This window comes from Telmatherina bonti (assembly GCF_933228915.1).
Source record: "Telmatherina bonti genome assembly, chromosome: 20".
NCBI lineage: Eukaryota > Metazoa > Chordata > Actinopteri > Atheriniformes > Telmatherinidae > Telmatherina > Telmatherina bonti.
This window is the reverse complement of record NC_136618.1, coordinates 26864653-26877718: the sequence shown is the minus strand read 5'-3', so window position 1 is coordinate 26877718 and position 13066 is coordinate 26864653. Positions and strand designations below refer to the sequence as shown.

The following is a 13066-nucleotide window of genomic DNA, read 5'->3' as shown; positions in this document are numbered from 1 at the left end:
AAAACAGATCAAGAGTTTGATTTTTCAGTGTGTGTAATCATCATCAACCAAACTGTCAGAGATAAAAAAAAAATCTTCTACTTATAGCAACTTTTCTACCTTTACTTTCCACGTCTCCATCTCCTCTCCAAACCCTCCCACCTTCCCTTTTCCTGTCTTTAATTACTGTGCCTGCAAGATGCCTGATTGGCTGAAACTTGAAGCCAATCAGGGATCTTGTTATGGCGAACCTTGGGCCCCTCAGGTGGTCCATGTGTGCATTTGTGCGCGCCAGAGACAGCAGGCCTGGTTTAAAACCTGCTGGGATCTTTCAGTCTGGGCAGTCTGTAGGAAGGGCTGCAGGAACGACGTGCGCGAGGAATCCCCCCGTCAAACACAAAAACACACCCGGTGGACCAAGCCAGTCAGACCAGTCAGCTTCTTCCGAGTCCACATCTGGACCCGCAGACGGACACGGCTGTAATAAAGTAACCACAGGTAAGCCGCTTGACACGGTGACACCTGTGGATGTAGGTTCTTTCCAAAGGTTTCAAGTCCAGGTTAAAGTTTGCTGCTCAAAAACACCTGGTTCAGTTTTTATGATGACAAACTAGTGGCTTCAGAGCAGCCAGGAGCTGCATACAGCGCGTGTATTTAAGGAGGAGTACACCCCCAAAGCTGCAGGAGGGACTCAGCAGCACAGGTTGAGGCAGGAGCAGCAGCTTCCAATAGACATTAGTAAGAGTTGTTCGTTTGACTTTTCCTAAATTCACCTCCTTCCGCTTCTCCTTCTGCTTAACTCGATTGAAGGTTTTAGGAGTTATTCCAATTGGACGTGTCTGGAAGCAGATTTCAGTCCTAAAGGAGTCAAATTTCTTACTAAACATCCATGTTTGGTTTTAACAGGAGAAAGAAAGCTTCAGACATGGGGGAGCTGAAATGTTTCCATGGTGTGTTGATCCCTGCGTTGCTGGCTGTGATGCTGCTGCCTGGTGAGTACGCCGCCAGAGATTTCACACACCTGACCGCGCTCAGTATGTCTCATCTGCATTGTCACAGAGACTACGTGCAATAAAACCACGCAGATTTCATCAGGTTCTGTTACGAAGCATTAAGTACAAGCTGTTGTTGACAACCAGTTCATACTTAAAGTATGGAGTATGGAAGATTTTCAATATTTTTTAAAACAAATTAACTAAAAAAAAATAATAACTACAATCATAATTAGATAGTTTTTTGAACATGTAGGTTCCAGTTTGTTCATATTTGATGTGTTACAAGTTTAATTAATGACAAATGACAAAAAGCACTTTTTTTTTTACTGGTAGGCAAACATTTAAGAAGGGTCTTTGTCATTAATTAAACTTGTAATTTAATAACACATCAAATATGGACAGACTGGAACCTACATGTTTAAAAAACTATCTAATTATGATTGTAGTTATTTTTTAGTTAATTTAAAAAAATATATATATATTGAAAATCTTACATACTCCACCTTTAAACTCCTTAAATGGCAGAAAATTGCACAAAACTTTCTCAGGAGTGCCCAAGGCTTTTGGTTTGAAATCATTGTGCCTGGTTGGATTTATAGCCCAAAACCAACATACACCAACCTTTAAATCATCAGAAGCTGTAAAATCTGAAGTTGGAGGAGTTTTAATGGTGAGTATCATCAAAATAAGCTTGTAGACACTTCAAATTCTTATCTGCTTCTGTGGATATTACACAACCATTCTCGGTGTGACCAGTGCCTTCGCCTCCTGGGCGAGTTAAAACAGGTCACATCAACAATAGAACAATTTCTGAACCTCCTCATTCACAGCAGAACTCTGTGAAAAGCCATCATTTCAGCTCTTGGAAAGATAAGCACACTTTGGAAAAGTTTTATCCGACACTGCAATACAGAGTTTACACCTATCAGAGACAAAAGAAAGAAACTCTTACAGACTGCTGCTCATGTGAACTTCGGGTTCGAGTCCTTCCCTCTGATTAGACACAGCTCTGCAGGAAATGTAGGTCCAGATCAGAGCTGAGAGCATCTTCAGGTTTCATGCACTGAAAAACTGAATGAATGGTGAGAAAATCAATAACCTGTGGGAAACTATGAGTCATTCAGACCCATTGAATTGATGAAAAATGCCAGCTATTACCACCTAATGTTAGCAAGGACGCGCTTTTAGCCACTTTTCTACTAAATTGTTCATAATTCTGAGATTTTACTTCAAAGGAGCAAAGCTTCAGAATGATGGGAGTAAATTACAGACATGCTGCTGGATGAGTTTATGTAACATAGCTGATAAAATGCCTCATTTAGCCACACACAGTCCACGCTGCACTGAAAAGGACATGTAACGGTGGGATTAGAAGCACAAACCTGCTCATTTCATAACACTGAAAATGACAGCTGGCTAAAGGTCACGATGAGGATGAGGATGATGAAGCCATTTGTTTTCTGCCCTTTTTGGTTTAAAGCTGCATCACACCGATGCTGTGATGTTCATATATCACCTGAAATGTTTCAACCCGAAGACAGCTCGCCTCGCTGCCACCTGTTTCCAGTTTGCTCCTGAGATGAGTGGCGTTTTTATGGTGGGGCGCCGCTCCGCTTGTGTCTCATCTTTTTCTTTTTTAAAATGGTTTTTAAAGTTGGGCCGAGGGAAAACCAGTAGGAGGAGGAGGGAGGGAGGGTTTCTTTCATCAGTCTTGGTCCAGTAAAGAAATTAGTACCTGTCAGCATCACCTCCTGCTCTGCCCTCTTAAAGCTCAACTGTTTCCAGATGTGCCAGACGTTTTTTTTTTTTTTTTTTTTTTTTTTTTTTACAGGCTCATAAAAAACAATGCTGCGGATACGAGACAACATCATTTAAAGCCCCCCCACCCCTCCTCCTCCTCCTTTACATTGCCTCATCACCTCGGGTCACCTTCAAATCTTTCCTTTAATTTAGTTTTCACCTGAACTTTCACACTTCTACTTGTCACCACTTCTCCCATGACCTTACCGCTACAACGCTCTCTTTTTACTTCACCCAAACTGGTTTTCTTTCACTTTTTCTAATCAGGGCACTGCCTTTTTTTTTTTTTTTTTCTCCCCACTTTTGACACGTGCCACGTAGCCGTGAATGATCCCCTCCGGATCTTCTTAAACTCGTCATCTGTTCCCGTTCTTATTCTTCCTCCCTCTCCTCCTCTTCCTCTCCTTCTGTGAGGGATTAACACCTTTTCCCTGCGGAGATGAAAGGAACCAGGAGAAGAGCTGAATCTGCTGTTCCCTCAGCTGGAAAGGGTCAAACGGTGCACCACACATGTGCACATGAGTGCACAAGTGTGCACGCAGCATGGGGTTAGATGTTACAGGCGTCCCTATAAAATCTACAAAGAGCTGCCGTTGCAGCGCTCCAGGCAGAGCCAATTACTCCTGCCCTGTTTGATGAATAATATCGGCTTCTCAGAGTCTGAGGAACATTGTTATCATCACTTGTGTTGGATAAGTTGAATTTAATCTGAATAATGACACCAAGAGACTTTTGGATTTTTGCATCTGTTCTTGTTTTTCTCCATGTTTGCAGTATTCTTGTCTGCTGGACCTATTGTCCAAAAGCCAAAAGGAGATGGTAAATATCGAACTTTTATCTTTCTGAATATGCACACACACGTTGCTTATAAAAAAAAAAAAAGCATAAAGTAGCAGTTAAACCAAGATAACAGCCAATATAGTTGTTGAAAATTGAGTTCATTGAAGTACTTATTGATGGAAGACTGCTGTCAGAATTTATCAGCGCGCCACACCTTGCCTGGATGTGGCACCAACACTAAACCTGGTGATTAATATGTGATGCTAAAGCAGCAGGGATTAATGATAACTGACCTTGAAATAAAATACATCAGCCAGTCGTTGGTTATTCTTAGATTCTTAGTGTCATTGGATTTGATTCCTGGGTGAGTATAGAAGCTTTGTGTCTGCAATGTGTTTTTTTGTCCTCCCCCTCAGCGGGGGAAAGCATCCATGAGAGGGCAGCTGCTGCAGCTCTGCACAGGAGGCTGATCCGTAACCGTAGAAACATCAGCTGGTACAAACAGCATTCTGACTTCTGGTCCTGGTACAAGTACTTTACTGACAACGGCAACCAGGAGGCAGTGAGTGACCAATCACACACACACACACACACACGCGCATCTCTTTTCCAAGTCTGTAAGTCCAAATGAAATAACTGGGACCGCTACATTTTATACACATTTTCATTGGATCAATTTTAACCCTTTGAGCCTTTGCTTAAATTTTAAACCTCTGTCTGAAAATGACAAAATCATAATTAAACATGTTTAACTCTCCAACTACAAGATCTGTTTGAATACTTTTGGATTCATAGTAAACGGTACACTTGTAAGATTTGTTAAGATTTGCAAATGTCCATATATGTGATGTCACATAATGCAAATGAAAAAAGGTTTCAGACTAAATAGAATATCTCGTTGGAATGATACAAGATGTGAACATTATCCCTGCAAAGTCCAACTCTGATAAAGTAAACCAAAACATAAATGGAAAAATTTTAGTGAGGCCAATAAAATAGCCATTTGTGGTACAGTTGGGGAAACTCGGGCTTTAAAAGGTAAAGATTTCAGTAGAGCTGACAGACTGACAAGTAAAAAAAAAAAGGCACATGTGCACAACAACGACAAAAGAATATAAAGATTTTGTCCCAGTGAGACTGGTTAGTTCATTTGGTTTTGTGAGACAGTAACAGGATGATGTTCTGCTACTTTTACGTTCAGAGTGAATGAATTTGAGCTAATGTCCCTTCATAAAGACAGAGTTCTTTAACAGTCCGCAGCTGATGTTTGATGCTGGAATAAACTGACCAGTAAATCCTCCGTGTCCTGTGTCCAGGTTCAGGAGATGGATCGGATCTACCTGGCTTATCTCCAGAACAAGAACCGTGCTGAAGGACATCGCTCCTACAAGGCTTACTTGCGCCACCTTGGGGAGATCTACAAGTCCTGTGCAGATTCTAACGACCCCAACTGCGTTGCCTCCTACACCAGCAGGCCCAAACCTAAACCAGAACCCCCCAAACCAGCACCGATAAAAACATGTGACCCCACCAAGGATCCCCGCTGTCTGTATTTGGCTTTGATTCAGGGCAAGAGCCCCTACTTACCCCTGGTGTTCCCAGCTCCCCCACCAGCACCCCCAGCAGCAGTCAAAGCCCCTGCCCCTCTGTTTGTTCGCTCTGCAGTTCCTACTAAAGATCCACAGTCAGGATATTATTACTATGCTCCATCTGCGGTGCCTTTCCTGTCCAAGGTATGCTGCAAGTCTGCGTTTGTGAGGCTAAAGTTTAGCAGCTATGTTTTTATTTCAGTTTTATTTAAAGCTTTGTGATATTCCTGCTAAAACAACAACTAAACTTCTCCTTGTCATTGTTCAGGAGCAGAAGGCCGAGCTGCTGCATATCTGTTCCCCTGATGATGTGGAGTGTCTGCAGTACCATCTCAGAGCTGCCTATGGATATCGTCCCTCTGCTGGGCCCCTCCCCTCATATGCCCACCTTGGCTGTGACCCCAAGAAAGACCCTGCCTGCAAACCCAAACTGGTGCAAAAGGCTCCGTCTGGTCTCTTCCTCCAGTATCCCAACTGTGATCCACTCCGTGACCCCTACTGTGCCTATGCTGCCTCCCTTGTGGTATGTTTTATTTATTATACTCATTAAATTCACCTGCTTTACCAGCTGTAGCTTTCATTTTTTTGTTCGGAATTCATGTCCTCATGACTTACTGTGACCTGTTCCTTCAGGCTCCCCGTGCTCCCAACCCCCCTGCTCCTGCTGGCCCCAGATCTTGCAACCCTCTTTTTGAAGATAACTGCAACCCCCTGACGGCCACCAAGTTTGCTTCTCCTCCAGAAGCACTGAAAAATGAGGAAGGAGATGAGGCTGCTTCTCTTCGAGCAGCGCCTCCTGCTGAGCAGAACGACCCATATGCTATGTTTAGGGATGCTTATGCGAATGCTAATAGGGTTACAGATCCTTACACCATGTACCGCCAGGCTCCAGCCCCAGCTACTCCACCTGCTTTTGATCCATACGCCATTCTGCGCCAGTTCATTGCCCAAGCTCAGGTTAATGATCCATATGCTCCACGCATGGAAGCTGCTCCAGAAGCTAACCCTAATGATCCATTCTCTGCTATGCGTGATGCGGCGGCTGCCATGCATCGCCGCGGGCCTCCCACATCAAGGCAACCTTTTTCCATTGCCAATTTTGAGGAGCCATCTCAGGAGGAGCACCATCCGTTGGGACCCCCCGGTAAAACCAAGGAGGGCTATGACTGCTTCATTGGTTATGATCACGAATGTTTCCCTGTGAGGTCCAGCGAGCCTCGCTCGGGAGTCCACCGCCGTATCCCTTACCCTGCTGAGGCCTACGAACCCCACCTGAATGCTGATGGTACACGCAACGGAGTGTTGGAGCCTTCCAACCCGCACTGTGACCCCGAGTTCGACCCTGACTGCCGCCTACGCCGCTACGAGCCAGAGCAGGCCCATGCAGAGGCCGAGCCCGAGCATCACACTGAGGAGGACCACAACCAGGGTACAGCAGAGGAAGCACCGCAAGAACAGGATCAATACGAAGCAGAGCCCTACCAGAGCGGCCAGGAGGAGCCTCATATGTCTTATCAGCCTCTCTCGCAGGGTGTGCCCAGCCTCCAGGACATCCTCAGGCTCTATGGAGACCACTACCCTGAGCAGGATGATCACAGAGCTTACGCAGATGATTACCGCAAAAAATAATCATGCCAAACACATGCATGCAGTTGGACATGAAGACACAGTCCCATGCGCTCATTTAGCTCAGTCTTTGAATGCCTCATGCAACAACAAACCAGTTCCAACTGGTCCGGAAGCGGGACACAGGGGAAGTCTATGGACCTAATGAGCAAGAACATGTGTGTACATTCAAACATAGCCTCCTGCTGAAGGAGCGTGCCCAGAAACATTTCTCAATCTTCAGCTTTCTATCACCTTCTAGTTGCTTCATATGTTTATGATGCATTTCTTCTCTACTTTCCACCTCCAGCCTCCTCCAACGCGATCAACATGTGTAATGAGTTCTTAATCCTCAGCTTTTCCTCTGTATCTAAGCATTTCACTTTATTAATAAGTTTTTTTTGTTGCTTTTGGTCAGTGATGGAGTTTGGAAAGTTTTTTTTTTTCCCCTTATGGAATGTTCTAATAAATAAAACTCCAGAAAATGTTAATAAGTGCATCTTTAGGTTTTTTTTTTAATGATACTATAGTAACATTACATCACATAAACTTACAAACCGACAGAGAAATCAGAAGTTTACATTCATTCATTCTCTATATCACTTCGTCCAATTAGGGGTCACAGTGAAGCTGGAGCCTTTCCCAGCAATGACCAGGTAGGAATCCTCTCACCATTGTAAGGCCATCAAGACTGACAAACAACAATTCAAGCTCACATTCATTCCTATAGAGAAATTTAGAGTGACTAGTTAACATTACATGCATGTTTTTGGACGTTGGGTGGAAGCCAGAGATCAAACAACCCCCAGACAAGGTTTAAACCAGCAATGTCCTTGTTGTAAGGCCATGGTGTTAACCACGTGCTGCCCCATGTTTACATGTTACTTCTTTATTTGCTTATAACTTTTCCACAGTTCAGCACTGCTCACTGACTGGCACGTTGATGTGTGCCAGAAAAGATGCTTTCACTCCATGTTCCAAAAACAAGACATTCTCCTTCTTAAATTTACCCTAAAGTTGTTGTTTAGACGTTTCTAAAGAAAATTCTTCATTAAATTCACAAACTGGACAGATTCCAAAATGTTGGCTTCTTCTTTCAAACCACACTCAAGCAGACCAAACCGTCTTGACCGTGCTAGATGTTTGCTAGGGGGTGATACTACCTAAAGTAACATCTGAAAAACTAAAAAGAAGAAGAAAATCTGATTAATTTGTTGGCGAAGACCAACAGTGGCTCATTCATGGCAAGGAAGCAATGGAGTTACCATAAATGCATTCAGTTTTGGGGTTTCTGTTCTTACTTTGATATTCAATGTGACACATTTTTCACCAGAATCCATCCAGTATGAGCAACAGGAGGGGTAGTAAGTTATCTGACATCCACCTTCTACCTCTCTGGATCCATTGGATGGTCTGCTTTGCCATTGTAAAGACATCGGGCAAGAGTTACCTTCCAAGTGGATCTAGACCCCTTTTTGACCAGCGTTTGTTTCTTTGGTTTGCACTGTGCACATTGTCACTACTCCATATGGACTGAACTATCCATGGAAGCGTACCAAACCGTGCCAGTGTGAATGTGCCTGTTGATGAAAAACAGTCTCTTTGTAAGGTGAAGGGACTTGCCAGCTGGCTCTGATTAGCAAGTAAACACTGGAAAATACCCATAAAAGACATCAAACATGTACAGTTAACCTGCAGTCTCTCCTTGTCAGGACGCAAGCTTGTTATGTAGCAGCTAAAGTGGAGCAGTGTTGTAAATGTTGTCACTGCTTTTTATAAACTTTCTATGGTTTAAAAAGCAAATTGTCACCTGCAGTGTCCAAACACATCCAGCATCCTCTTAAGATGCTCGTAGTGAACTTGGTGGTGAAGCAGGTTTTTGCATCTGATGAAACAAAACCCCCTCCTGAGTCTGAAGGTTGGTCAGTGGTGTTATTAGCCAGTACATATCTTCAATCTCATTAGAAATTAATACAAAGAAAAATAAAACACACACACAGTTTTAATCAAATTAAATTATTAAAAGAAGTGTACTAACAAGGCATGCATCATGTGGAGGTGCATGCACATGTAGCCGCTCTTTCAGATGAAAGAGTCATGACTTGTGTTCTTTCTGGGAAGCGGGAGACCACATTTAGTTGGTGGTTTTGGAAATTACAGCTGACTTGGAAATTCACAGGGTGGTAATGCTTGTGGTTGAGGTACACGACTGGCGACGGTGTTTTAATGTGCATGTGTAGTGTAACACTCGTGTTTGGAGGATCACCAACAGAATTAAATCCTGTCCTGATGGTGGCTTAATCTTGAAAGAATAAAATAGATTAAAAAAATATATTTTTTATTCCCTCTGAGGGAAAGCTGAGCTTCAGGACAAGAGCTCTTATGTCTGACAATTTATTTTTAAATAACAAAACCTTTTGTCAAAAACATTACTGTAATTTTATCATCAGATTTTGATTAATTGATCAACACAACACAAAGACTAACTTTGTTCAAACCTGTCGACACTAAAATGTACATAAAAGTAACCGTGTGTACAGATGAAAAAGTTGGGGCACTGCAACGAATATGCATGGAAAGAGCAGACCACCAAAGCTCAGAGATTAGATTAGAAGGGAATTAATCAGAGAGATACTTTAGGCCAAAAGAAATCAAGACGTCGTAGAAGATCTCCACAGCAAAGACTGAAGAGGATGTCCAAGGAGCAATTTAATCTGTAGAGGATTAATGCAGCCATTGGGTCTGAGGCAAGGAAGTGGCTTAAAGTGCAATATTGCTGATGGTCTCTACAGATTAGGTCTGAAACATCCAACAGACTTCCATTCCCAGAGAAATTACTTGTCCAATTAAATGCCCAATTTCCTTCCCCCCCATTTGTTTTCATGTTGCATTTAGCTAAAGCCACAAACATCATCACAGACGGTCACTACTGGTTCCAAAGAGACCAAATGAAACAGAAAGAAAAACAGTCAAAGATCAAAATAAACCTCAAGAGAATGAAATGAAATAATTTAAGTCTGAACTCGTCTTTCATTCACAAGTCAGTAACACTAAGATTTTAATTCTACAACTCAAACAACTTTTCTCCATCCATCTTCTGCCTCTTATTCGGGGCCGGGTCGCGGGGACAGCAGCCTAAGCAGGGAAGCCCAGACTTCCCTTTCCCCAGCCACATTTGCCAACTCTGCGGAGGGGATCCCGAGGCGTTCCCAGGCCAGCTGAGAGATAAAATCCCTCCAGTGTGTCCTGGGTCTTCCCCGGGGTCTCCTCCCAGAGGCACGTGCCAAGAACACCTCACCAGGGAGGTGTTCTTGGCACGTGTATATATATAGCATCTGGTCAGGAGGCATCCTGACCAGATGCCCGAGCCACCTCAACTGGTTCCTCTTGATGCGGAAGAGCAGCTACTCTACTCTGAGCCCCTCCCGGATGAAAGAGCTCCTCACCCTATCTCTAAGTGAGAGCCCCGCCACCCTGCGAAGGAAACTCATTTCAGGCGCTGAGCCAGAAGGCGAAGCTCTCAATTTACCAATCGATCTACGTTCCGACCCTCACCTATGGTCATGAGCTGTGGATCATGACCGAAAGAACAAGAAATGATTTTAAATGAGTTTCCTCCTGGCTCAGCAAAAAAGACCCCAAGATATTTAAACTCCTCCACTTAAGGCAGGACCTCACTCCCGACCCAGAGAGGGCAACCCACCCTATTACGGCTGAGGACCATGGTCTCAGATTTGGAGGTGCTGGTTCTCATCCCAACCGCTTCACTTTTGGCTGTGAACCGCTCAAGTGAGAGTTAGAGATCACGACCAGATGAAACAAACAGGACCACGTCATCTGCAAAAAAGCAGGGACCCAATCCTGAGGCCACCAAGCCGGATCCCCTCAACACCTCGACTGTGCCTAGAAATTCTGTCCATTTAAGTTATGAACAGAATCGGTGATAAAAGGCGGCCTTGGAGGAGTCCAATCCTCACTGGAAACGAATCTGACTTACTACCGGCAATGCGGACCAAGCTCTGACACCTGTTGTACAGGGACCAGACAGGTTGTACAAGGGGGTCCGGTATCCCATACTCCCGAAGTACCCCCTGCAGAGACCCCCAGGGGACACAGGGGGAACGCCTTCTCCAGGTACACAAAGCACATGTAGACTGGTTGGGCAAACTCCCATACCCCCTCCAGGACCCAGAGGGTATAGAGCTGGTCCACTGTTCTGCGACCAGAACAAAAAACACACTGCTCCTCCTCAATCCGAGATTCGACTATCTGGCTGACCCTCCTCTCCAGGACCTCTGAATAGACCTTCCAGGGAGGCTGAGGAGTGTGATTCCCCCGTAATTGGAAAACACTCTCCGGTTCCCCTTCTTAAAAAAGAGGGCCATCACCCCAGTCTGCCAATCCAGCAGCACTGTCCCCGATGTCCACGCGATGCTGCAGAGGCGTGTCAGCCAGGACAGCCCCACAGCATCCAGAGCTTTAAGGAACTCCGGGCGGATCTCATCCAGCCCCTGCCTTGCCGCCAAGGAATTTTTTAACCACTTCAGCAACTTCAGCCCCAGAGATAGGAGTATCTCTAGGAGGAGTATTCCCTTCACCGACCCACAACGTCCCGAGTTGAGGTCAGCAGTTCCCCATCTTCACTGTACACAGTATTGACGGAGCACTGCTTCCTCCTCCTGAGCTGGTGGATGGTGGACCAGAATCGCCATGAAGCCATCTGGAAGTCTTTCTCCATGGCCTCGCCGAACTCCTCTCATGCCCGAGTTTTTGCCTTGGCGACAGCCAAAGCCGCATGCCGCTTAGCCTGTCGGTACCCACCAGCTGCCTCCAGAGTCCTACAGGCCAAGAGAGCCTGATGGGACTCCCTCTTCAGCTTGACGGCATCCCTCACTGCTGGTGTCCACCAACGAGTCCTGGGATTACCGCCACGACAGGCACCAACGACCTTATGGCCACAGCTCTGGCTGGCCGCCTCAACAATAGAGACACGGAACAAAGAATTCGGACTCAATGTTCCCTGCCTCACTTGGGACATGGTTGAAGCTCTGCTGAAGATGGGAGTTGAAGCTCACTCTGACGGGAGACTCTGCCAGACATTCCCAGCAGACCCTCACAACACGTTTGGGCCTGCCAGATCTGACCGGCTTCCTTCCCCATCATCTGAGCCAATTCATCACCAGGTGGTGATGAGTTGACAGCTCCGCCCCCCTCTTCACCCGAGTGTCCAAGGCATGTGGCCGCAGGTCCGACGATATGACTACAAAATCGATCATCGAAGGAGTCCTGATGCCAAGTGTACATACGGACACTCTTATGTTGGAACATGGTGTTCATTATAGACCATCCATGATGAGCACAGAAGTCCAATAACAAAACACCATTTGTGTTCAGAGGGCGGGGGGACCATGCCTCCCAATCACTCCCCTCCAGGTCTCACTGTCATTGCCCACGTGAGCATTGAAGTTCCCTTAGCAGAACAATGCAGTCCCCAGAAGGAGTCCCCTTCAGCACTTCCTCCAAGGACTCCAGAAAGGGTGGGTACTCTGAACTGCTGTTCAGTGCATAAACACAGACAACAGTCAGAACCCGTCCCCCCCACCCGAAGGCGGAGGGAAACTACCCTTTCATCCACCGGGATAAACCCCAATGTGCCGGAACCAAGCTGGGAGCTGATGAGAATGCCCACACCTCTCACCATGAGCAACTCCAGAGAAGAAGAAGTTCCAGCCCCTCTCAAGGGTACTGGTTCCAGAGCCCAAGCTATGTGTATAGGTGAGTCCAACTATATCTAGTCAGAACCGCTCAACCTCGTGCACAAACTCAGGCTCCTTCCCCACCAGAGAGATGACGTTTCATGTCCCTAGAGCCAGCTTCAGCAGCCGGGGATCGGACTGCCAGGGTCCCCGCCCCTTGCTGCCACCCAGCTCACACTGCACCCGACCTCCACGGCTCCTCCCGCAGATGGTGAGCCCACAAAAGGTGGGCCCCATGTAACCCTTTCGGGCTGAGCCCGATCGGGCCCCACGGGTAAAGGCCACCAGACGCTCGCTCTCGTACCCCACCTCCAGGCCTGGCTCCAGAGGGGAGTCCCAGTAACCCGCATCCGGGCAATGGAACATTTATGCCCAGGTTTGTTGTCATCATAGAGGTCGATGAACAACTTTTCTTTTCTTTTCAAAAAGGTTTCAAGGAGATCAGCCCTCATCTTTTGCCTCTATTGACTCTACTGTTGTCACTCAGCTGCAAAAGTGCAGCCTGGAGAGGATTAGACGCAAGCAGTCTGTTTCACTGGACAACTTTTGTTGAGTATTTTGT

General features: G+C 45.8%; 1 protein-coding gene across 1 annotated transcript; it reads left to right on the top strand.

Moving 5' to 3' along the window:
• Nucleotides 1-904: 904 nt before the first annotated feature.
• On the top strand, nucleotides 905-6772 carry and1 (actinodin1; the record flags this gene model as incomplete). The annotated part of the gene is made up of 6 exons (XM_079259973.1): nucleotides 905-1013; nucleotides 3549-3593; nucleotides 3971-4116; nucleotides 4871-5287; nucleotides 5412-5666; nucleotides 5777-6772. 6 exons carry the CDS (start codon nucleotides 905-907, stop codon nucleotides 6770-6772), a joined length of 1968 nt encoding a protein of 655 aa, XP_079116099.1.
• Nucleotides 6773-13066: the final 6294 nt, after the last annotated feature.